General features: G+C 42.4%; 1 protein-coding gene across 2 annotated transcripts in view; it reads left to right on the plus strand.

Moving 5' to 3' along the window:
* slc39a11 (solute carrier family 39, member 11) overlaps nucleotides 1-25,860 on the plus strand; it is a 152,483-nt gene that overhangs the window by 27,054 nt on the left and 99,569 nt on the right. For both annotated transcript variants that reach the window (XM_030077541.1, XM_030077542.1), the window contains exon 4: nucleotides 5,192-5,350. In XM_030077541.1, the coding sequence (XP_029933401.1) occupies nucleotides 5,192-5,350 (159 nt within the window). The remainder of the gene's footprint in view (nucleotides 1-5,191; nucleotides 5,351-25,860) is intronic.

Here is a 25,860-nt window from a genome sequence, read left to right on the forward strand (position 1 = left end):
TGGAGATAGAGAGCGGAGTCGACTTTGAACGGGCTTCGGGTTCGGCTGCTAGGAGTGGAAACCGGGCAGAAGAGGGAGGAACGGATGAAACAAGGTCGTGGATTAAGGGAAGGGAAAAGACGAGCGGAAAATTAGGCCTATATTGGAAACAGAGTGACAGAGAAGGTGGGGAAAAGATGGCATGAAAAGAGCAATCGCTGTGATAGATTGCAATTTTATTCACGTCAATCCCATTATTACATCAGCCTACTCCTCATTTATGTCTCCTGTCAAGCTTACCGGTGATTTGGTATTGAAATATTTGGCTACACACCACAAACCTCACGCTTAAATTGCTGCTCATAGAAAAATTACCCTGTTGTTTTGTTTTGAATGACTGTTCACATCTGTGTTAGGGTGTCTAATGCGATATCTAACAGTATGAAATGACAGGGAATATGAAAAGACAACTGTTTCCTGATTGACAGTGAGTGCTTCGCTGTCACCAGTGGAAATCAGACTTGCCAGCGTTTGCACTTTTTCCTTTTGCCACTTTAAAACGTGAGCGACGTTTCCAAACATTTACATTTTGCTGCCATTTGGAGCCTCCATTGTGCAAAATTGATTCGTACAGCGTTAAATCCCGAATATTACCCGGTTGACTCAGTTGTTTGAGTCAACTTTCAATCGTAATTTTTCTATTTTTTATTATTGTTTCCCCCCCAAACTCAGGCAACTCTCAGCAACGGGGGAATAGCTACCACTCCAAAAAACAATACTACAACTTGAGTTTTCCCCGATTCACCTCTCTGTTTCACTGTTTCTGAGTTCATTTATTTTCTACGAGTGGGCAGGGGAGGCGTTTGCGATGGTTTTTATAAAATGTGAAAAACTGTACTTTCAAAACAAATTAATCTACGTGATGAATGCCGTTGTCTTGGCACGTAATTACTTGTATCCCCTCGGCTTCTTCCAATAATCAATCAACTAAGTGTTGGTGGGGAAAAAGGAAAAAAAATAAAATAAAAATCATCCTTTTGCTGTGCAGGTTTTCTGCTCGGTGTGCGTCCACATCTGCAGCAGAGGTGTGTCAGTGGGCATGGCTTGGATTTCTGGAGGCTGTGAGGCATAAAATCTGAGAAGCATCGGTTTACTCGGTGGATTTTTTTTTTCTGGTGTGTGTGTGTGTCATGTGTGCTGTCCTGTGTCCAAGATGAGCACATGCTCTAAGATAAAATAGATTTTTTATTTCGATTTCACCGGAGAGGGCTGACAGGGACGTTGAAAATCAAACACTGGGTTCAGTATTCAGGTTTCAGGCTATCAGAGAAAAATCATTTAGATGAACATACAAATCTGAGATTGTTCTCCATGACCTCAGTGAACAATTAATCTAGATCTGCGCCTCTTATATCTCTGGTCATCTCAGGAGTGATTAAATCCCTGTATATATTGCACGTCTAATGCATGAATTCTTTCACACACACAGAGATACACACACACACACACACACACACACATACCAGGCCATGTTTGCTCTGTTTAATCACAATCTGTCGAGCTCTCCGTGCAGTTGTGAGAGCTGGCAGTAATAATGGCAGCGTATTAAAATGCTAATGGTGTGTGTGTGTGTGTGGCCCTGATTGATGCTAATTAACACGGAGATGGCTCCCCACCTTGATTCAGCTGGCACCGGAGGACAGGATGTTTTCTAGATTGTGTCTTTTAATTTTCATAAAGGGGGAATTGCGAGCTTGATTGGCGCGCGGCGGAAAGCGAACACGAAGAGAGGAGCGCCGCGGAGGATAAAAAAATAATATCGTCACCGCGGTTAAAGGTACGTAGGAGGCACAGCCGAGCAAATGAGGAGAGGCTCTAACTAGGTCCCTGGTTACCTCGAGAGGAGGGGTAGCGACCAATAAAGCCCCAGTGCTTCATGGAAATGATCAGCACAGTTGGACCGGTCACATGGCTCGGCTGAAACTCGCTGTTCTCTAATGGGAAGCTGAACAGAGCAGAACAGATTGGAAGGGCACCCACGTCGGCAATTACAAGACAACTGCTACAGCCACTAGAGCCAATATTCCCAGCGGGGTCCAGTCCTGTGACGTGAAGTCGTACGCACATTTTCATTCCGGCCGGACACTAAAACAGCTGATTTCACCCATAAAAGCCTCCCTCTTTGGTTGAAGTTGTGCTGAGGGACATGAGTTGATTGTTTGGAATGAAAACCTGCCCGCTCTCTCCTGACAAAGGGCCGCGGACCCTGCTGGTTTAGTGGGGATGTGGACCCGTGAAATGTGCCAAAGTGCGTCCATTGCAGCCGTGCTCTGTCACAGGCTCTGCTAACGCCAAACAAACACTTCTCCCGTTCTTTTTATCGATTGTTTGAGTGGCTGTTTGATGCCTGTGCTCTCTGACGGGCAAGTTGGAGCCACACTTTCATCACCCACGTCTTTGTTGAAGCCTTTTTGAGGACTAGTCCTCATTTAGAAAATAAAAAAATAATAAAATCTGTCCAAAAAAAAGGCAATAAAGTGGTTAACAATGAGTTAAAAAGTTGCAGAATCATAGGAATTGGATCTTGAGTAATGATTTTAAATGTCTAGGTGCTGCTGATTATTGATTTTTGATTTCCCCCCCCCCCTTTCTTTCATCTGAACCCCTCTATCGATGCATTTTCTTTTGCTTTCATTCTCTCGCCGGTGTTTTGGAGCTGCCGGCTCCTTCCCATATGAGTTCAGCTCTCGTTGTGTTTTTGGTTGAATGATTTTAATTAAGGTTCCCTGCTTTCTTTCCTGCTCCATTTTGATCTCTTTACGTTGATTCTCTTGCCATCGGAGCTTGGGAGTTGCCCCGTGAGATAAGAGATAAAACCGGGGAAATTCGCTTCCTCTGGTCTCTTGTTTGAAACCGGCTTCTCTAATCTCACCTGCATAACTCAGTTCGCTCTCCTTGATAATTACTTCATGCAGCGGGCAGGAGATTAGGTTGGAAGGCAGATACACTGAGAATACGTGATGCTCATGCAGTACAACCTAAATCAAGCACTTCTGGATTCTTTCTAACCGGCGACACGAAGCCGATATTAACTCGTTCATGTTGAGGTGAAACAGCCAAACTGTGCTGCGCTTGCAGGCGATCACCGCAGATTTCAAAAGAAAATGACTTCATCTCCAACAACCTGTTTGCACCCACGAGCACATTTTAGTCATTTTGCTCGAGTGGAGTCTTACATCATTTCAAGGTAATAGCCGTGGGCATTGGCGAGCGCTGCAGGATGCAATAAATCACAATTCATGAGTCCTGATACGCTTTGTAACCCGATACACTGCAATACTCTACAGAATTAACCGAGAATATGAAAATAGGGATTAAAAATCAAACCTATTGCATAGCAGCTGGGTATACTAATAAAATCTGCATCATATTTTATGATAAATGGGGTGATAAACAGACTCAAACAATTCCCAATTCTCATTCCAATTTATGCAAAAAACATTTAGCACACTGCACTTGCTCATTGATTGTAGTCAGTGCTGATACGTATTGTTTATAAAGTGCATAAACAATACATATCAATACTAGAGGCTAGAAAACTGATACAGCACTGTGATATCAGGATACTCATCATGTATCATGGAACTGAGAAAACACAACAGGCACTGTTCACATGAGGACCTGTGATATCAAAAATTGGACGTGAATTTCAATTACACATGCATGAAAATGAAAATGAAAAAAAAAAAAAAAAGTTGTAACTAGTTGACTTGGGAGAGCAGAGGCACATTTCATCCCTAATGGGCCCCATTAAGCAGCTCTGACTTGGGTGGTTTCAGCTGATACTTGTCCATCATTTTGACAGATGCCAAATGTCACATGTGAACGCCGCCATTACCTCTAAAAGCCCAAATTGCTGAGTGCTTAACCGCAATTGTACTTTTGAAAAAAAAAAAAAAGCTATATAAGTATGTATATTTGATCCCATTAGGACTTTTATGACTCAGTCTAATGGTTCAGTTGAACATCGGGCCGTGGTTGATAATTCACTAGTTTTTCAGGAGACCGAGTTGCATTTGGAGCCGAACCAAATGAGTCGAAATTAACTTTTCTGACTCCGGGGTCGATGCTAGTGTTACGTCGACTACAGGCGTGACACTAGTGGTACGTCACTTCTGATTGGTGGGAGGCGACTGCACACTTGACACAAAGGTTGCATGACTTTTGGAATGAAATCTGGAATTAGTTTGAGAACAAGCTCCATGAGAACAAAACTCCAAGAACTTAGAAATGACAGTTTTTTGTCCTTATGAGACTGATTGGATTTCAGCACTAGGATGACTTTCAGTGCCTGAACGGTTTTAACATCATTGAAAAAGATAACGTGAGCAGGACTGTCTTTTTTTGGCTGGATAACTTCTAATATAAGAGCAACCCTCAAATAAATAGACAAACAGCAAAGAATTGAAAAAAAATATTAACATTAATTAGTAATTAGTAAAAGTAAATGGAAAGAAAAACTGGAGCTGAATTTAAGAAAAATAATATAAATAAAAAAAGTTAAAAAATGAGCTAAAAAGTTTTTTTTTTTTTTTTTAAGAAATCAAGCTGGACAAGCTAAGCTGAGGCAGTATTAAGGTATTAAGGTAGAATTAACTAGGCTTTGTAATGAAAGATGCTGTCAAGCCAATAGAAGACATGGCACAGATGGACACACACACACACACACACACACACACACACACACTTAGACAGCTGCAGCTGCGGTTTATGCAGACATGTCGATACATTATTCAGTAATTCTTGTCTTGTAGCCTAAATTGTGGACAGAACTGGGAAGTGTGGTGTGTGTGTGTGAACAGGCCCAGTGGGAATGTGTGTGACACTTTCCAGCTCACTGGCTGAGAGTTATCTACACACACACACACACACACAGGCATGTACATGTCTGCTTTTGGATTTATTTCCCTCAAGCCTGAGTGACTCACAGGGATGAGAGTCATCCTTTCGGCAATCGTGTTGTTTTTTTTTTTTTTTTGTCTTTTTGTCTTTTGATCCTGTCCTCTCTCTCCTTTCTCCTTGATAATCCACAAAGTGGCTCTCAGAGAAAAGAGAAAGGCACGATTACAACCAGAAAACTCATTGCAAACAACAAACCCACGTCAAATATCCCAATTTTGCCTCCTTTTGTCTCGCTGTTTTTTTCTTGCAGGTGATGCTCGCTGCTTCCTATTGGTCATTACTGGCGCCGGCGATCGACATGGCCGAGGATTCTGGGAAGTACGGCTCGTTCGCCTTCGTGCCCGTGGCCGTGGGATTCGCTCTCGGCGCCGCCTTTGTGTACCTCGCCGACCTGGCCATGCCCCTGCTGGTAAGAGCCCGCCGCCGCACGGAGAGAGAGCCTGGTGTGGTTTGGGAGAAAAACACAGACGGAAAGCAGTCGTGTTGACATCAGCATCTTGGGACACGACAAACCAAACTCCAGACGCTCTCATGTGCTGTGTCTGAGCATACACACACACACACACACACACACACACATTTACAAGACTAGGTGATTTCCGAGGAGATAGATTTTGTCATTTGCCCAGAACCTTAAAAAATAATTTTGTTTTGCTATTCGACCATGTTGACCCGCGATCTGCAACAACATCAGCTGCTCTAGTTTTGGAGCATTGCTCTTCTTCTTTAAGCATTCAGGGAGCGTTGTCCACACACACACACACACACACACACACACACAGCCAGGCTTGTCTGTGTGGTAGCTAGAGTCAGTCAAGTTGTTGCCGCCTGTTTGCAGCAGGACTCGAGTGTGAACTTGACCAAATTAAGCTCCAACCCGAGGAGATCTAATGTGATCTTGACTCAGAATCCAGGATCTTTCTTTTAATTTAAACATAAACCAATCACTCAACAGCGTTTGTGTTCTACGGGCAAACCGTCTGTAGCGGTTCAAAGCTGTAAACAAATGCCATGCGCGAAAAAACTGTTCTCTCATTGGTCAGAAATGACCCCGGAAGAAGAAGTTTCCTTTCCGTTCTTACCCAGGAAAAACAAAAACCATGGAGCATCTTCAGCGTGTGTGGCTAGTTTGTTTCTCTGTGTTTACCCAGTGGTGGTTCTGCCCATGTTGCGCCCTAGGCGAAATTACTGCCTTGTTACTACTCCTACCTAATATATGGACAAAATGTTGTTGAATAATAAGCCACCGGCCACGGCCCTGGTCGGCATCAGGAGGGCCCGTCACGGCACCGGCCAGTACCGCGCCCACCTGGTCAGGTCTGCCGGATCTGAACAGGTGAGCGGCGCTGATACTATTTTTCTTCTTTTTGCGCTTGTGCCACCCCGTCACATGACATGAAAAATGCCCACTTCGCCCATGCCCTAAACCGCTACTGAATGTGTTCTGTAACGGACTAAATGTTAAAATAAGGATTCAAGCTGCAGTTACACGGACAGTTTTTCTTCAGTCCGTCTGAAATCGTTCTGATTAGAGATTCCAGTTTGATGTGTGTTTTTGTGACCTGCACGAAGCGTTTCTGCCTGCTGTGTCTGATCTGCACCTGGCTGGGTGGTGTGGACGTTCAGCCTTGTAACAAGCAGCCTTCCAACGTTTTTGATTTGCTCGATGGTTTGGTGGATTCTGGCTTCATTTGTCTTTTCAAACAACTCGTGGTTTCCAGCCTTTCCACCACGGAGGCAATCAGCAATACAGTAGTCCCTCGTTAATCGCGGGAGTTACGTTCTAAAAATAACCGGCAATAGGCGAAATCCGCGAAGTAGTCAGCTTTATTTTTTACAATTATTCTAGATGTTTTAAGGCTGTAAAACCCCTCACGACACACTTTATACACTTTTCTCAGACAGGCATAAACATTTTCTCACTTTTCTCTCTTGTTTAAACACTCTCAACGTTCAAACCTTCGTAGAAAAATAAGTCCAGTAAAAAAAAAAAAAAAAAAAAAAAAAAAGCATGCAAAATTGCACTAAAAAAAAATCCGCAAAACTGCGAGGCCGCGAAAGGTGAACCGCGTGATAGTGAGGGACAACTGTATTTAACTCTGATCTAATAAATATTTAATCGTGGGGCAAACATGCACGGAAAGAACAGATTTAATCCAATCACAGAAACCATCAGATTAAGACTTTACATGGTTATTAGGTGTGAATATTTTCCTATTGAACAGATTATCAAAGCCTTTTTAACCTGATTGAGAATTCCTTCTGATCGGGCCGGTCTCTTCTGATTGAGATGGCCACATGAGGCATTTTTATTCTGATTGGGCTGTTAATCTGATTATTAGTGGAATATTAAAGTCCATATAAATGTTGTGCAGCGTAGTAGCAGCAGAACGCCTTTGCATGATGTATGGTTTTAATAACAAACAGCAGTCGAATGCTCTGTGTTGCACATGTGCTCGCTGTCACTTGCAGCAGCTGTCGGAGAGAAAAAAACAATAAACAAACAAACAAGCAGAATCATTGCTTCTGGTTTACACAAGGTTCATCCCCTCTTGTAAGTCCTGCGATAATCTGGCGGTACAAAGATTAACTGTATTGAATAGACTGGATCAGAGCAACAGCAAATGGAGTAATACAGTAGTATACACACACAGCATGCATGCACACATTCATGTCCACTGGTTCACATGAGAGCTTGCATATCTTCCATTTTCTCATGTTTGACTGTGTATCAATATACACTACTCACAAAAAGTTAGGGATATTCGGCTTTCGGGTGAAATTTCAGGATGAACCTAAAATGCATTCTAACCTTTACAGGTGAACTTAATGTGACCTTCTGTAAACTTTTGAATGCACATGTCCAGCTGTTCAGTGTTTCAGTACTTTTTGCACAAGTTGCTGTTCTCTAACAAGGAGTTTAACGGCAAAATTCACATCAGGTGTTTGATGCTCCAGCTCATCGAGGTCGTATCATTAGGGAACGGCTGCTGGAGACTGGGGTACCTCAGATGGAGTGGCCTGCACTTTCTCTAGACCTGAATCCCATAGAAAACCTATGGGATCAGCTGAGTCGCCGTGTAGAGGCTCGGAGCTCTGTACCCCAGAACCTCAATGTCCTGAGGGCCGCCCTTCAAGAAGAGTGGGATGCCATGCCTCAGCAGACAATAAGTCGACTTGTGAACAGCATGAGACGTCGCTGTCAAGCTGTAATTGATGCTCAAGGGCACATGACAAGTTATTGACACTGACATTTTTTGTTGTGGTATATCCACCACTGTTGTTGGCTTTTGTTTCAAGAAATTGTTTGAGATGAGGAAATCACCAGTGTATGCTTCTACTTAAATGCCCTACTTTCATGATATAATATCACTGTAGCGTGAACTTTTTACATTTTCCATAAATTTCACCCAAAAGCCAAATATCCCTAACTTTTTGTGAGTAGTGTATCTGCACATTTTATGCTGTTTGCGGTTGCCAGTCATGCTTCGCGAGTCATATTGAGAGATTGTGTGTGTTTGTGTTTGTTTGTCCGTCTCACCGCCGAGGAGTTGGTAGGCGCCTCATGTGCGGCTCAGTCCACCTTCCTGTTTGTTGGAGTAGCTGGACGCCCTTTGAGAGGATTAAGTGTGTTGTTGTTGCTGTGGAGTCGCGCTGCCCGCCGCTGAAGATTACCCTTTACTTTGCTGAAGTATCTTCACGCTGGGCTTTTGTGGGGCTTTCACTATCATAATAATTGCAGAGACTTGAGGATTAATACAAAACAAGGATAGCAAGTGTGGAGGTTTTCTTTTTCCTTCTCTTATGAGCTCTGTTTGTTAATTGCATCCTGTTAAAATGACTTTAATTGCAGAGTCTGAAATGAATTCTAGGTAAACAGCTCACAATTTGGTTAAAAATTAATCTCCGTGGATGAATTTGTAGGATTTGCTGCCACACTGGCCCCGCTCGCTCTCCGAGGTGAAAACACTCCAGCGACTCAGTTACACTCAGTATTTGCTCTCAAGCTTGCGTCCCCGCTGGCCGCGACACACTCTCGCCGATTGTTAGCCAATCAGCCCGGAGCAAATCAGTGATCCTGTACCAAACAAGGCCCTTGATTGGCTGCCTGTTAACGCTGCTTTGCACAAAGAAAAACAGCATCTTGAGTCCTGTTTCTCCGCCGCCCGGATGCTTAACCAGCCTGTTTTGAGCCTTGATGTTGTTTATGCCCATATGGCGAGTCACTTCACGGTGACTTACAGACTGTATTTGTTGTACAGCTGAGTGAGCAAGCTTTAAATGAAGCTGTAAATCCGCTGTTGTTGTTTAATTGAATGCTGTACAGTGCAGCTCGTCTCAGTTTGCTTTATTGTCGCAGATGGGAAATTTGGTGTGCATCCAGGGGTACATAATAAATTACACAGCATAAATACATACATGTATATGCAAACAAATAAAGCGTCTCCAGGGAGATCCAGTGCTGGAAACACGTGCCTATGAAAAATGAATGAATGACTTTACTGATCCTTTGCAGGAAATTACAGCGTCACGGCAGCTTAGTCACTTCAAAACACATGAAACTTCACAATATAATAAACAAACAAATAAACAAACAAATAAATAGATAAATACATGAATATACATCATATATGAAACAGATCTAAGGTTTTTGTGCATTAAAAAGTCTTATGGCAGCTGGAATAAAAGACTTCCTGAAGTGCTCCGACTTGCATGCTGGTGCAAGTCGGAGCGGCTGTGCGGTGTTTCATGTGTGCAGTATCACATTTTTTGGGTGGTGCAAATGATTTTTGGCATGTAATTTTTAGGCCGGCTCGTGAAAAAGCAAGGCTCTGTAGATGTCAGGTGTGTGTTCACGGCTTTGGTCGTGTCTTCTGGAGCCTGCAGGTGTAACTTTAAGTTGGGAGATCGTTGGGTTTCACTTCTACCAGGGAGAAGTTCTCACAAAAAACTAAACTTTGCAAAAAAAAAAAAAAAAAAAACCCAAAACCTATGAATGAAAAATAGCTAAAGTTTTAGTGCTCTTAACAACAGCATCGAAGTCGTGAGCACAGGCATTAACTGATGCTGATTATCTCAAAATATTGGCCCAGTATCGATCTAATTAATCAGCTCACCGCTTATCAGAATTTGAACTTTTATGTCAAAATTCTGACATTAATTGCAGAACTCAATTTTTAATGTGTTTTTGTGGTCCTAGTTCTCTTACATACTGGTGTAAACCTCTTCCCATTGCTACAAAACTCAGCATGTCACCCCATTTTGTGATCCCCCATCATGCAAGTGAAACAGAAAGCTGGACAAATCGTCTGATCCTGTTCATCCCCTTTTTAAAGAAGGAAGGCGCTGCAGCAACCGAGAACATTTGCAAAAAGTCTTTCTTAACATTTTACAATAACTCTGCTAAACCCATATGCGCTGTGAATCCGTGTGATCTAACCAACTTGGGAAGCTGAAGGCAAATTCCCACATCTGCGGGCAATAAAAATGATCTTTTTACTACACAGGCTGTTCGGCTCTCAGTCTTGTTTTAGTTCACAGCTCCTCGGCAGGTAAGCCACAAAGTACATTTCAAATCCTGATGCGTCTCAGTGTTAACAGCTGAGTTAAAATACTCAATGTTGACCCCTGCGGAGAGATCGTTAGTTTTTTTTTTTTTTTACGATCCTTTTCATGTTGGGGAGTGGTGCTCATGCCACAGCGACAGGGAGAGACTTAAACAGAGACGTGAAGCAAAAACTGCGGCCGCGGCAGCAGCAGAGAACAGCTGCTGCCTTAAGCCCCTGCAGTCACACCAGGACAGCAGCGATGACAGCAACTGCATATGAAGGAGAGGATGACACATCACTGTCATGCACACCCATACGAGCTGACACACACACACACACACACACACTGGGGAAACCGAGGAGAGTGTGATACATCACCTCCATGCATGCACAAACAAGTCATGATATAAAGTACTGTAAGATTAGGATTTCTGGACAAACACCTCTCTTTCATTTCAAACACAAACCTAACCCTAACCCCTCACCCTCTTACTATGATGTGGATCGACTTTCTGATTGAATTAGCATTAAAAAATAGTTTTAATTTGGACAGTCCTCGAGCGTTTTTTGAGACTTGTTAACCGTGCAATGATGCGTGCTATTTGTACTTTTCACTCCGCATCACCTATTATCGTTGAGTGGCTTTAACAGTTAATTCATGTGAGAGCGTCGGCTTACTCGATTGACCGGCAGCGACAAAGTTCATCCGCCGGTTTTACAGCGAGAGACGCGTCGCAGCTCGCCGCATTGGAGGGAGATTTCTCCTCAGAGGAAAGTGGAGCTGGATAAGGGCAGATATTCTCCGCAGGTTCATCACACGGGTCACCTCACCAGATATTGGGCTGTGGAGCTCAAACTTTTCAAAAAATGTCCTTTCCAAAAAAACGGCGACACAGATACCCAGCGCGACCCACATTAGTGATGCTCTGGCCTATTTGCGGTCGGATGAGGGCAGACGGAGAGAAAAAAAAAAAGTATTGGAGAGGGCGATGTGGGCCAATGAAGTTATTCATTAAATACCAACAAAATAAAGAGAATCACTTTGTTATTCTGGCCATTCCTCTTTCCTGTCTTCTCCAAAAAAAAAAATCCATCCAAGTTGCATTGCATGTGTTCAATAAAGAAACCAAACATCAATAATCCACAACCCTCGGGGACGATGAGTTTCTCTGGGAACTATTTCTTGCTGAAGAACACCGGCAGAGTTTATCTATCCGCTCCCAGCGAGGAGTGAAAGTGAAACTCAGAGCTACGATACTTCGGGAAGAGACAGAACATAATTAATCAATGGAGAACAAAAATGACAAAACAACGCAAAACGTGGAAACAGAAGAAAGACATTCTGGATCGACAAGAAAGCGCAGATCAATTATAAATTATGCAGCGTGCACTGCAAACATTTTTTTAAAAAGTAATTTGAGACGTTGGTTATGTTGGAATATTGATCAGTTTTACAATGTGCAGTACAGTATGTATATATTTTTTCATTTTCTGCTTTAGTTAACACAGTCATATTTCATGTACCTTAATTAAATGCCTGTTGTACTTTTCCTTGTTCTGCCCTTTTATAATTTCAGCAGCTTAATTGGCTCTCCTCAGTTGGAAATGGATTTGGTTTGTGTTTTTTTTTCGGCTAATTGATCTTTCTTAAAATTATATGTGGCTTTTGAGCAGTTTCACATCTCCTCCTCAGTGTTTTTCCTTCCCGTATGTCATTCATGTCTTTCCATCCTTTCTAACCCTCATCTCTTCCCTGTTTTCTCCCTGTTCAACGCCTGTTTTCCTCCCCTGTTTTTCTGCCGGTCCCCCCCCCCCCCCGTTGCCACATCTTGCGGTTCCTCCTTTGGCTCCCCATCGCCTTTCTATTCTTTTCATTTCTCCGTCTATTCGACCGTTCCGTTCATCTTCCTTCCCCCTGCTCCCCTGGTCTCCTTAGTGATGGCTGCGATGATAGCTAGCGTGTAATCAACAGGGAACATAGGGGGTCCTCCACACACACACACACACACACACACACACACACACACACACACACTGGGGGGTCATTGGTGTTTGGACAGCTGCTGGTGCCACTTTTACAAGGCTCCTCAACAAACACCGAGGCTGAATGGGAAGATCGATGGAGGGAGGGCGAGATGGACAGAGAAGGAGAGCTGGGCTTGACAGGGAAAGAGGGATGGGGCGATACGGTAACGGACGTCAGGGCTGCTGAGAGCGAGAGACATAAGAGAGATATGAGAGAGAGAGAGAGAGTGAGGGGTGTTGGCAGAGAGCTAAAAGGGCTTCCCAGCTTGGTGATGAAGACCAGGCAAATAAGAGACAATGAACTGATTCCAGTAACGTATTTTATCGCCGTTCTCTCCCTTTCTCCTGTGCAGCGGACCTTGAAATGTCTCAGATTCTCCAACTGCTCTCTGAAGACCTGGAGAAGTACTGAAATATCCCGAGCACACAGTTGTTTATTCTTTTCTCATTTTGATTTACTTTGAAATAAGGTTCATGTCACTGCAGCCGCTGCATTTAGAGAGTGGTTTTCTTAGCTGTAGTGTTATTAGCCGAGGCATAGTTGGAAAATGAGATAAAACAAAATTAGGCAAATGCCGTAATTTTAGAGCAGTTTACCAAGCATGTCCCCGGGATCTTGTTCTTGTTGCATTATTTTGCTTGAGTTACACTAGTTTCATTACATTTATCAACCTCTTGTCAGCACCTAAGGGGTTGTTGGAGCAATATCAGCAGTTCATGCTTGTCTTTAGTTGACGTATGTATCAGACGCTTCAGATTTATTCACGCTTTTTGCTTTGTCTCGTGCTTTTTGACTTGAGAATCAAATATCGTGCAATCGTGGTCACTTGCACATGGCACAAATAGAGTCAGGAGAGTCCGAAAACGAAATCCATTAACCTCACCGCCTGGCTAATCACTGAGTCAGTGGTATTGATCGAAGACCCCCCCCCATCAACCCTCCATAGATTTATTATGATCATTTTGTGCTGTGGAGCAATAAAAATCCTGTTAATTGCACCTTTACGTTGGACCCGCATGCTTGTCTTTCAGATCAAAACACAATAGTCCAGGGTAAGCGGATATGGCATGTGTTATTTATTTCCATCAGATATCATAATCAGACGTGATAACTTCAAACAATTAATTTCCTGCTGTCCTATCTGTTGTACTCCTCAGTGTGATTATCTATGTTACACTGGAAATGGTCTGTTTTTGTTGTTTGTTTTGCATTTTAGGTTGTGTTCAACTGGGCCAGTTGTGGATAGCAGTAAAAGGGTATTTAAAAAAAAAAAAATAAATCTTAAATTTGGCTGTATTGAAACCCACAGTTACCACAGTCTGTCATTTCAAACGTGTAATCTCTGGTTCTTGTTTGGGCTCCAAGTGGAAGTGAAACAGTGATTTAGTGAGGCTGGAAGATGGGAGGGCAAGCTGTTGCAGGATTAAGTGTCTTAAAAACAGCGAGCGTACTCAGTGGGGATGGATGGAGGGAGATGGATGGGCAAGAGAGGATGGAAAATGATGAAAAAGAGAGCGAGAGCAAGAAGCAGAGAGAGAGAGAGAGATCTTGTTGTGTTTTCACTGTGATTATTTTCATTTGCTCGCCTGCGCTCCATTTGCATGTATCTGCAGATGTGGTGATGCATCTGCTTGCACTCCAGTGAAATACAACACCACTTTCTCACCTTATTATCCCCCGTCACCCGCCTCATTAGCTGTCACCATAACAACCAATAGCAGCGGTAGCTAAGGAGATGCTGGCAGCGTGAGATGAGAGCATGAGAGCATTACATCGTGGTGTATATATATATATATCAGCAGATCTGGGTTTTCTGTCGGCAGTGTACGAGTGGCGTGTAGCCAGCGGGAGAGCGGTAACAATAACTGGAGCACTGCAAACACATGACATATTCACTGTTTACTGTGTCTGGGGAATGGCTGTCCCACCAGATTGAATAGCGGGGATGTTTAGTCATGGTTACCCAGGGTGAGAGTCCTCACCGTCGGGATCTGCTCAGCATCAGGGATGTGTGGAGAGGTTTTTTTTTTTTCACAGCCTTGTTTTGATTGATTGATTGAAACCTTTATTTATTCTCGGAAGACAGTTGAGGTTTCCCTCTTTTACAGTGCCGCCGAGATACACTTTAAAATACATCAACAACAAATAGGACATACCTCATACATTATAATGCCAGGAAATACACATAATAAACAGACGAAAGGGAAATACACATAATAACCGTTAATAAATAAAGTTATAAAACTGGCTTATGCAAAATTAGAAATGCGCCTGGACTTCAATTAAAACAGTTACAATTAGAAACACAGTGGCTAGTGATAATAGAGTTAAATTCTGCATAAGTGGGTAGACTTTCCAGTTTTAAAAAGCTTTGGAGAGCATTCCAGGATTTTGGCCCATCATAAGAAAAGGCAGTCTTCCCCAGTTCTGAGCGAGCCCGGGGGACTCTTAAAAACATTAAGTCATTGGAACGGGTCAGGTGAGGCCCTGTTTTCCATTCCAATAAGGATGTGATATAGAGAGGTTGCTTACCAATTAAGGCTTTAAAAATAAACTTAAACCAATGTTTGTCGCGCCTTTCGTTAAGCGACGGCCAACCGACTGCATCATAAAGAATACAATGGTGGGTATCATATTTTGCACCAGTAGTAAATCTAAGAGCAGAGTGGTAGACTGCATTTAAAGGCTTAAGGGTGGAAGGAGAAGCACCTCTGTAGACCACATCTCCATAATCTAAAACGTTGTTTTAGATTTTGTTTTAGATTTAGATTATGTTTTAGATTTTGTTTTAAAACATTGTTCCCGGACCTCTGAATCACCTGCCCGCTTGTCAGATTGCAGAAGTTCACATCCAGAAGGCCGGTGTTGCCCTCCGACTGGAAATCCAATTGAGCCAATCAGCACCTTTGTTTGTTCGGCAGGACAGACACTGAAGAGCGCTGTCCTAAAGTCACAACGGGGAAAATGGCGATGTCCTCAGAAACTCTTTAAATATGAGCTCTAAAGAGGGAAGAGGGAATTTTTTTTTGTTCTGATTAATTCATCATATCTCACACATTTTACCTCTTCATACAAATTCTGTGAATAAAGACATAGAAATTAGGGATAAACTGCATGTGCGTGTCATCGTTGGCTCCCGTCTTTCCATTTGAACCGCACATGGGGCGTCCATGCCGTTAGTTTGAGAGAAATAGCAGTGAGTCTCACCTGTGCCACCTGTGGCTGTGATGTTAGCAAGCAGCTGCACTTGGAGGGACCTGCTCAGTTTAAATTGAAATAAAAGTGCCGTTCGGTGCCGTTCTATGCACATTTACCCATAAGGTGCCGATCAAAGTGCGAGAATATTGAGTCTCGGAGTAATTTCGGAGTAGTTCTCTCCATGCATATCACTTACCGGTAATTGGTCAGGGAAAATCAAATTCCCCTCCCACAGAAAATGGCTAACATGAAGACAGTTTCAGACTCAGTAAACTAATAGAAATCGAGTGGCCGTTCTGTCTGTCTGTGTCAGGACAAACCAGTCTGGACTAATGTTTGTTTTTGTATAGATTAAAAGGGAAAATGATGATGATGATTTAATTTACAGTAATTAAGTTTCATGTATGTGGAGATGAGACCTACAGTTCAGCCAGCGCTCTTATGCAGAGCGACCGAAAACTAGCCGTGTTTCCATCTAAACGTCATGTGAATTTTAAGCAAACTTTGGAAAAGTTGCATGAACGTCTTCTGTTTTCTGTTTGCCAGAAGACGCCAACAGACAGCAGAAACTGTTGATCAGCCATGTGAGATAAATGTTATCAAAGGTGTTTCCATCTCCCATGTAGCACATGAACTATTTTTCAAACTGCAAGTGATTGTAAAGACTTTTTTTTTTTTGCTAAGTTTTTTTGAATTTCCATCAACTTTTTCTTGTATGATACTTCAAAATACACATAAAAGTACATTGGTGGAAACACTGCTAATGAATGGATGAATGCATATTCATCTCCAGTATCTCCGATATAATGACAAGCAATCAATAATGAGGAGTGCAAGGATATGAGTCAGGCTGCTCTCACAACAGATGTCGAAAAATATTCTGTCAAGTGGTCTCGTCACACAAGACTGATGCAATACAGGAGCAGAAATGTGAGATGCGACGACACATGAAAAGGTTTTTTACAACTTCAGATGAGAACGTGCTAGAAGATATTAGCGAGGACGAGGTGAAATGTTTCTTGAATACACCTCATCATTCACAGTCATAGCGTCTTCATACTGTATCTATATAGGTTCTCTTTGAGTAACAGGGGAAAGGCACACACACAAGTTCCCCCTTTTCCACCAAAAAGTTTTCACTTCCCCCCCGCAGTGCAGCAAAAGAAATCCCTCAGTCATTCTGCCTGCAACTGGCAACAACAGCACAAACTGAACTTGTAGGATGTTGAAGCCATCATCATGTTGGGATTATTGACTACTGTACTGCTGTGATGTTGCGTTTGGTTTCGGGAAAAAAGATGTGCAGAGGTCGAAAGTGAGATCGAAGACACAAGAAAAAAAGAAGAAACTGCTTTTATGTTGAGTAAAAGAGATGAGCTGTGGCATGAAGTGCAGCCGCAAACAGAGACGAGCGCTGTGTCTTTACCTTTGCCAAAGGGGGGGGTCATGTGATCACCTCTGTCCATCTGTCTTCCAGCAGGATAACTCAAAAAGTAGTGGACAGATTTGTACAAAACTTGGAGTGAAGGTTGGTTATGGGTCAGTGAAGAGCTGAGGTGGGATTGGTCTTTCCAAACACATCCGCGCAAATGTCACGAAACCCTCAGGGGAGGTTGGCACTGACCAATTTTCCATGCTGATTGATCGAAAGCTGCATATTCTGTGACGACAGCATTGGCTACCCGGGACGTGATTAGCCCAAACAGGGCTGTAACTTCCAGCTGCGACCTTGGCGGAGGTCTGTGCTGTGATGATGACTGCCTCCTGGTTTTTCCTCTCAACGACAAGCCGAACGATCTCTAACCCTCGATCAAATGATCTTTTAACCATTTGCGGTTGCGGTCACTCCTTCCTGCTCTTAAAAATGACAAGGTGATACTTTTGCGTCCACCTCAGTGGCTCCTGCAAAATATATCGAGTACTGTCTCGGTTTTAGGGAGGGTTTTAAGGCTGAGGAGCTCCCTGGTGGAAAAAAAAAGGTATAAAGGACAGACTCAAGGACACAGGGTTTAGCTCTTTGATAGAGGTGTTACTGCGCCAACTTTACAGCCATCCAGGGAGCCATCTTTAATAAACTGAGGTATGACTCACACAAATTGACTGTGTGTGTGTGTGTGTGTGTGCAAGCAGTGCTAAGCAGACAGACCCTGACCCTGCCACTTCCCTGCCATCTACAGTTGAACAAGTTCCCTCTGCCCAAATGGAGCTGCCGGTTCTATTCCTGTGCGGATAATACAATTTGCCTTATTGCATGTCCACACAGAGGAGCTTAATTGACTATAATATCCTATTTTGCATACAGAACGAGACATAAACCATTTCCTGCTGTGATATAACGAATGAAATGCTGTTGTTGGGAAAAAAAAAATTAGAGTTCCAGCCCCTGAAACAACATTTCAGCCCAGCAGCACTTCACCTGGTTTTGGATTGATCGTGTGGATTGACGAATCTCAGCGTGCACTCAGATCTTTAATCGGGTTGTGCAAAAGTCCATTTCTCCAAATTTGTCTAGTCGGTGGGTTGTCTGAATGATTAGTGAACTAGTCGGTTTTCAGAGAAGCCTGTGTTTAAAATAGGCCGTGCTGTGGCAGGCTTGAGAATGGAGACATTTTTTGGCATGTTTATTTTTTTTTTAGATTAAGAAAAGAGGTCAAAGGGAAATGTGAACGATATTTCTGGTGTTTTTTTTTTTTTTTTTTTTTTTTTGGCTTGAATGGTTATGTTAAATATGGACCTACAGCCTCGGTTGTTAAAACCTCAATCAGGCAGCTTTGATGTCAATCAGGCAGCTTTGATGTCACCACAAACAAAAGTGAATAAGCTATACCGTGTTTTATTATGAATCTCAGTGGAACAAATCATGAATAAATGAATAAGCCTAGTCAAATTGTTAGGTTTTGGCCCTTATGTAGTTTTTTGCTCAGTGGTAGGTCAGTTGTTCCTGGATGAATAAGAATAAAAAAAAGTGATTTAACTTTGTTTGTTTTGTTTTATTTAGATCCCCAATTAGCTTTTGCAAGCAGCAGCTATTCTTCCTGGGGTCTATAATCATTCATGATGACAATACAACATCAATACACAGATAGACATGAGAGATGTGCACACATGTGCGTACATGACACAACATACCTGACACAACATACGCTACATTATATAATGACAGCACACAGACATTACATAATAATCATATATCATGTAAAACAAGATCACAAGACAAATACAAACAAAACATAAGACAGACACTGCAATTATAACCAACTGAAAAAAAAAACACAGAATATATTTTAACACAAATTTTACACAAATAAACAATAAACGATTTAACTGGTTCCTGCAAATATTTACTCATTTTTACCAGGCAAGCCACTGAGTGATGTTTTATACTAAAGGAAACCAAAGAGATGAGAAAAAAAAAAAAAAAAAGGATCTGTTGTTGGCGGGTCTAGTTTTCTCCGGAGACGCCCACAGCTGCTTAGGGGACAGTTTGTATTTCATTCATGAGTTTTTTAGTTCATCGTTTACCATGTGGAGGAGTGAGCAGGCCAACAGTAGAATGTAATTTGGGAAAATAGGACAAAACTACCATGTCACAATTAGTGGAAACGGGATGCTTTTCTGTGTTGCAGGCCCTGCTTTGCAATTTTTGCTGATGAAACGGGTAGATTTTTTCCATAAACGCGGCGTGCAGCTTTAAAAATAACACAAGCACTTCATGTAGGCGAGCGGCTTGGCTGAAGATGTGATTCCTTCCTATGCATAGTAATGAGCTGATCTCCTATTAGACTATGAAAGAAAGAGCGGAGCTGCGGGGAGCGTTTTGCTGTGATAGACGGGGCAACCCGGAGACGCTGCAGCTCACTGGATGTGCTGGTGTGTCTGACCTTCTGTTAAGCCCAATTGAGCATTGGTAATGTGGCATATGCAGTTTGGTGGGCGCCGTTATCAAGGCCGCCTCGCTGTATCTTGATGCATTTTCAGCATGGGTGGCCCCAGCGAGAGATGAAACTCTTAACCCCCGCAGCGTCAGCGCCGACCTCTGCACGCCGACTTACAGTACAGACCGAACTTGGCATCTGCGGTGTTAAATCCTTGCGTGTGTTTGCGCTGGCGTGTGTGTTTGTGTGCTAAGTGGAGGCTGAGATTCAGACAGGCAAGGCCACATATCAGCAGAACATGCAGTGTGAATAATCCAGTGTTTTGTGTGGCGGTATAATGTAACAAATTGGATATGGCTGTCTTTATTTTGCTAATGGTAATGGCTTGGTTTCGTGGCTTGATTCAAAAAGGCTGGCTTTGGCTGCTATCGTTTCATCATCAAATAAAGTAGATCCAGCTGGATGCAGGATCAAAGGGGTTTGGACGAGCAAACTCATTGAACTGCTTGACTTTTTCTTTCGCTTTGCGTGGCACTTGAGGATTTATGACCGGCTAGTTTCTATGGCGCATTTTTGTCTTTGATGTTTTCGTGGAAAAGCGAATGCCCTTGCTTCTTATGGAGGCTTATGATCTCTCGCTGCCCATCTTCATCTGTCACTCTTTCTCACACATACACACACACACACACACACACTCAGACAGACACATTTTGCGTTAGTTCATCAATCAAAGGAATTCAAGTGGACAGTATCAGACCGAGAAGACGGGCATGAAGTAAAAACCTTTGAGGGCGCCAATGACAAACCTGTTTCAGCTAATCATCCCATTAGCCTCTGCAGTCCTGCCGGTCCCATCTGCGGGTCGGTTATTACAAATGTCTGCTGCACGGCCGAGCTTTATTCAAACCCACCGGACGTGATTTGAAATTGTAGTAAGTTTTCCAAAGATATCAAATACGTCCTGCTGAAATGCAGGGAAATCTGTATAAAATGATGGACAAAATATCTGCACATTTTCTATGTGATGTGATGATGCAGCCGTAAAAAACAATGGCATCTAGACTTTGAATATTTCACTCGGTATGAGTGTGATGTAGCTTCAGTGAAGCCGCAACCCGAAGATACACAATATGCATGCATGTCATTGTTGCACAATATGGAAAAAAATGTCTTAAAATGTCTTAAAAATGTAATAATTCACTTGCAATTGATTCATGTGTTTTATATAAATGTGGCTATATTCACATTAATAATGGTGTTTTTTTTTTTTTTAATGTATAATGTCCTCTGAAGCACCATTGGTACAGTTTTGTCATCGATCTTGACATATTTCTTCAAAGATATAGTGACGTATTACCCGGTCCTAATATCACATGCACATACACACATGCACACACAAATACACACACACACTCACATGCATCCATATACCCGCACCTGCAATCAGACATCCTGAAGCTCCCTGCCTGTGCTTGGGCTGTTTTGCGAGGCATTTATTTTTTGCCTGATTGGCCATGAAAGCTGTCCTCTTGTTCTTTTTTTTCCTGTGTGTGCTGTAGTGCCTTGCAGAGTCCACTCCAGCTCTCGCTCTTTGACTCGACCCCCCCCCCACACACACACACACCCCTCCGCCCGCCTTTTTGAAGTGAGCCAGCATAATTGTCTGTCTGAACTATCATTACTCTCTGCTGCCCCTTTGTACGTCATCAGTCCCCCGGCTTGCAGCGATGTGCATCGTGGAACACAGCGGCCGATTAATGAGTACATGTCGGCCCTCTGCTCCCTCCAGTTCATTTCTCATCTCCTCGGTGCTATTGAGATTTATGTTGGCCCATGAATAAGTGATGTTTTTCTTATCTGAGGCGCCTGGCTGGCCCGTGGAGCTCCTCTGTGCGTTTGTATGTTTAATGAATGATGCTGGGGAAACAGCGATAGGCTATCTTGCCCATGTTGAGGGAATAGGGAGGAGGAGATACCGGGATGCTTAAGCTGCAGAGTGAGGCGGCTGAGTGCTCTTTTTTTTTTTTTTTTGACTGGACCGCTCGGTGGGGGCCAGTAAACATGGAAATGGCTGTGCTGTAAAGGCTGCTGCGCTTTTTTAAAAAATTATTATTATTGTCAAATGAAGGAATTTTTTTTACATTTTTCATGGTAATTTTGGCTTATTGGTTAAGGTTGGGGTTAGCCAAAAGATTATTATGGCTAACATTAGGGAAAAGCTGTAGAGAATGAATATAAAAAATGAGAAAAATTCTTACTTTTCTGGGGAAACAAAAACCAAAACAAAAACAACTTACAGTGGTGGCTACCATTGGTCGGCTGAGTTTTGGCATTTGGAGTTTGTTGCTCTTTAAAAACGGATCGGCACACTGCAGCTCACTGATTTATCAAACACAGCACACAGTCGGAGAAAGAGAGAGAGGGAGGGAGAAAGAGAGAGAATACACTTCTCATGTGAACAGCCAAACTCCTGCACGTGCGTGAATTTACGCTTCGAGGTGCTTCTGCAACAAGACCAACTCGAAACGGCTGCTCAGAACCTTTTTTTTTTTTTACACGATTAGATTATTAACGGCGACACAGCTTTCACAAGTCCCGCTTTGCCTTTTCCTGGACAGAATCCATATTATTCCTCCTAAATCCGACCTTGTGTGTGACACTGAGTCATCCCTGTTAACCCACTGTGAGACTCTCTGGACAAGAACGACAGAGGCCTTGGGCAGCCTTTGATCTGATGTGACCCCCCCCCCTCACTCAATCCATCAAAGACCTGTCATTAGTGAGTAAATGAGTGTGTGTGTGTGTGTGTGTGCATGTTCATTTGCATGCAGTGTGAATGTCTACCCAGAGATTCGGTTTTAATTTAAAAAATAATAATAAAAAAATGTTCAAAAGCATATAAACTACTTCTCATTAATAAATATTTTGTAATGCTTCATGAGGTCAGCCCTTGCTTTAGATGCACACATTGCCTGCAATCGTTATTTAAACATCTCATAAATCTGGTTGTGATTTAATTTGGAGTCAAATGAAGAGGCAAAAACATGACCACTGTTTCTCTGATAGCTGCACAGCATAAATAAAACCCACAGCTATTACAAGGGGCAGAGGGCAAGCGGCAAAACAGGCTTAACATTCACTGGGACCGGAATTATCCTCTTAACTAAAATTAATGGAAACTAGCAGCAAAAAGAGCTACGGTTTCATTTCCCTATAAATCAGTAATAACATATCATGAGAGTTACTAATTGCACACATGAAGAGAGCGCTCACTGGATGAAGGGGGCAAGTGTAGATGAAGATGTTTCGGCAAAAACATCAGAAGAAGGAAGCGGGAAAAAGTATCATCAAAACAATGTTGGATTCTGTTTGAACGGCGCGAATACATATATATCTGTATAAATAATTAGGGTTTGAAATCTGCTGTCCAGTTAAGCCGCTGGTCATTGAAGCGAGGTCAAAAAAGCTGCTTTCTAAATGTAGTTACGGCCCAGCCATATACAGTGGTGGAAAAAAAGTTTTCGGACACCCCATGCATTTGTGAAATATTGCATTAAGAATCACTCTTAGGTCTTCAAGTGCAATTTCTTTTAGTCCAGTCACAGCCAAAATACTAAACAAATCCTAAAAATGCCATTAAAAACTTAAAATTGATCGGTTCCATAAAAATACATAAGAAATTTTGAGTATTGGGTCATTTTGGTACCAGTGATGAAGGTCGTTCTTTTTATTAAAAGACACAATTTTTGTTGCCAAGCTTGGTGTCTATATAAAGCCAGCACATCTGAAAGTTCTTCAGACACAAAAATGGCTAAAACAAGGAAACTAACGCAGGAAACACGCCTGAAGAGAAAGATTCAACTGTCAAGAATTTAGTTTTGTTCGTTTTTCTTGTAAACAATAAACAAAAAAAATATAATTTGTATTTGTTTGTATCTGTCTAATGCAGCCACGCCTTTTGAAACACAAAAAAGATTTTCCACAAATATTTCATGATAATATTTGAGATTGTGTAAAATTTTAAGGGTGTCTGAAAACTTTTTTCCACCACTAAACCAGGTTTTGACCTATTATCTTTATTATCAGAAAACGTGATTGATCATTGAAGGTTGTTTATTTTGGCCGCATGTACAAAGAGAAACGTTTCATAGTGCTGATTGAGCTTTTCTTTTCCTCATGCACAGTAACCAGTCATTTAGTCTCACATTCAGTGTTAAAAGTCTTTCCGTGAACTATAAATACGTTGCAACAAGGCAGGATAAGGCGGATCAGCCCGCAGGGATCAAGAAAAAAAACTCTGGAAACAAGTTGATCAGCACTGGAGTCAAGCGGGGCGGCGATTAGGCGCAGGGGGTTTCCGCTGGGAGCTCCAGTTTCCTCCCACAGTCCAAAGACATGGAAGGCAGGTGAACTGGAGATAATAAATTGCTCCTAGGTTTGAAAGTGTGTGTGTGTGTGTGTGTGTGTGAATGTGTCTGTGTGTGTGTCTGCCCTGTCCAGGATGTTTCCACACCTTCCACCCAATTAGTGTCGGGATAGGCTCCAGCACCCCGCAAACCCCATTTACGATAAGTAGCATGGAAAATGAATAAATGAATGAATAAACAAGTGGGATTATCTCATTCCACTGGGCTTTTTTTTTTTTTTTTTTTTTTTTTTTTAAACCTTGTTTAAAAACAGATTTTTTTTTGCAGTGTGAACCATCATTCGTCCCATAATTCAGGGGATTTGAGGTTTTATTTTTTTCCCCTGCAGTCTCCAGAGCTCAACATCTTCCTCAACAACTTTCCCCTCAAAGTGATGGAAAAGAGCGAGGTTCTGGTCACCTCTCAGACTGAAGGAGATTTCAGGAGACTCTGATGTCTTAACACAGAGGATGGAGAACTTAATTATTTATTTATTTATTTATTTATTCTTCAAAGATTATTTTTGGCTACATCCGGCATGCCCCAGATTTGTGCAGCTGCTTTACGGCGTCAGTACACAGACGGAGAGCAGCTCAAAGGGACCTAAATGTGACCTGCCACACTTCAGTCAGGCTTTCAGAGGTATCAAGGGACCATCATAAAGAGCATATAGAGTTAAAGCACCCAAAACAGCCACTGTTAAATGACTGTGCACAGTAAAGCTGGGCGATATATGGATATTAAAAATATACATATAAGAAATATTTTTGTTTTCCCGGTTTTAAAGGCTGCATTACAGGAAAGGGGTGCAGTTTTCTGAGCATATTAGACTGTTACAGCTGTTTCTATTCTTCACCTGCTTGCTCATCATGTCCATATAAAAAAAACGACTATTTATCAAGAATATCTTGTGTATAAACACGTTATGAAAGCACTATTTTTCTTCTCTAAAGGAGTCTGAGTGTAGCAGAATGCCTGTAAAATAGTCACGTACACAGTGACTACCTGCCTAGTGACGGTGAGCTAATCCATTAGTGTGTGGGTGAGTGTGTGTATGTGTGTTTATGTGTGTGTGTATGGGTCTCTGAGGTGAGCAGCAGGTCTAATTGGCTCTTAGCTTTGTGTGTCCAGTCCACTAATCCCTGATGCTGTCTCTCCTCCATCGATCTGCTGGGCTGCATCTCCCCCTTTTCTCATCAATTTTCTAGTTCTTTTGTTATGCTTTAAGCCTAGTTTCACTCTTCGTCTTCGCCCGCTCCCTCCTCTTCTCTTCTACGTCGTGCACTCAGGAGTATTGAATGTGCCATTTTAACCCCGATAAATCTGCGCCACATTAATTTTGAGGCTTTGGTGTGATCAACTTTAATAAGCGAGATCATGATCGCTGTCAGCCCCTGTGCCACTGTGACAGATTTGGACTGATTTATAGTACAAAGACCTCTAGAAAGATCTTCATTCCAGTATTTTGCACTTGAAAGTAGTTTAGTTTGAACTCTTTTTTTATGATTGTTGTTTGTTATGTGTGCAAGATTGCTCCTCAGTTAATTCTATTCTGTGCAGTGGCAATAAAGGAGTCTGTTTATCTGTCTGAGTCTGAATGCATATTGCCTTTTTTCAGCTGGTGGTGATCAGACTGCAGACTGCTGATTTCTCCACCTTGTAGGTAACAAGTGGCTCGTGAACATGAAGTGCCACTCTAGACAATGCTGATCCCGCTTTCTTCCTTTCTCACACTTCAGACCAGTCAGGTTACGTTGACGAGACAAAGACGAGCGCAGCGGTTCAGCCGCAGCTTGAAGTGAGTTCAAGTGCGAACGTCTCTGGACAAACCTGCCACTTGCAGCTCCGTTGCAGAACATTGGCAA

This window comes from Myripristis murdjan, chromosome 19, assembly GCF_902150065.1.
Source record: "Myripristis murdjan chromosome 19, fMyrMur1.1, whole genome shotgun sequence".
NCBI classification, from domain to species: Eukaryota; Metazoa; Chordata; class Actinopteri; order Holocentriformes; family Holocentridae; genus Myripristis; species Myripristis murdjan.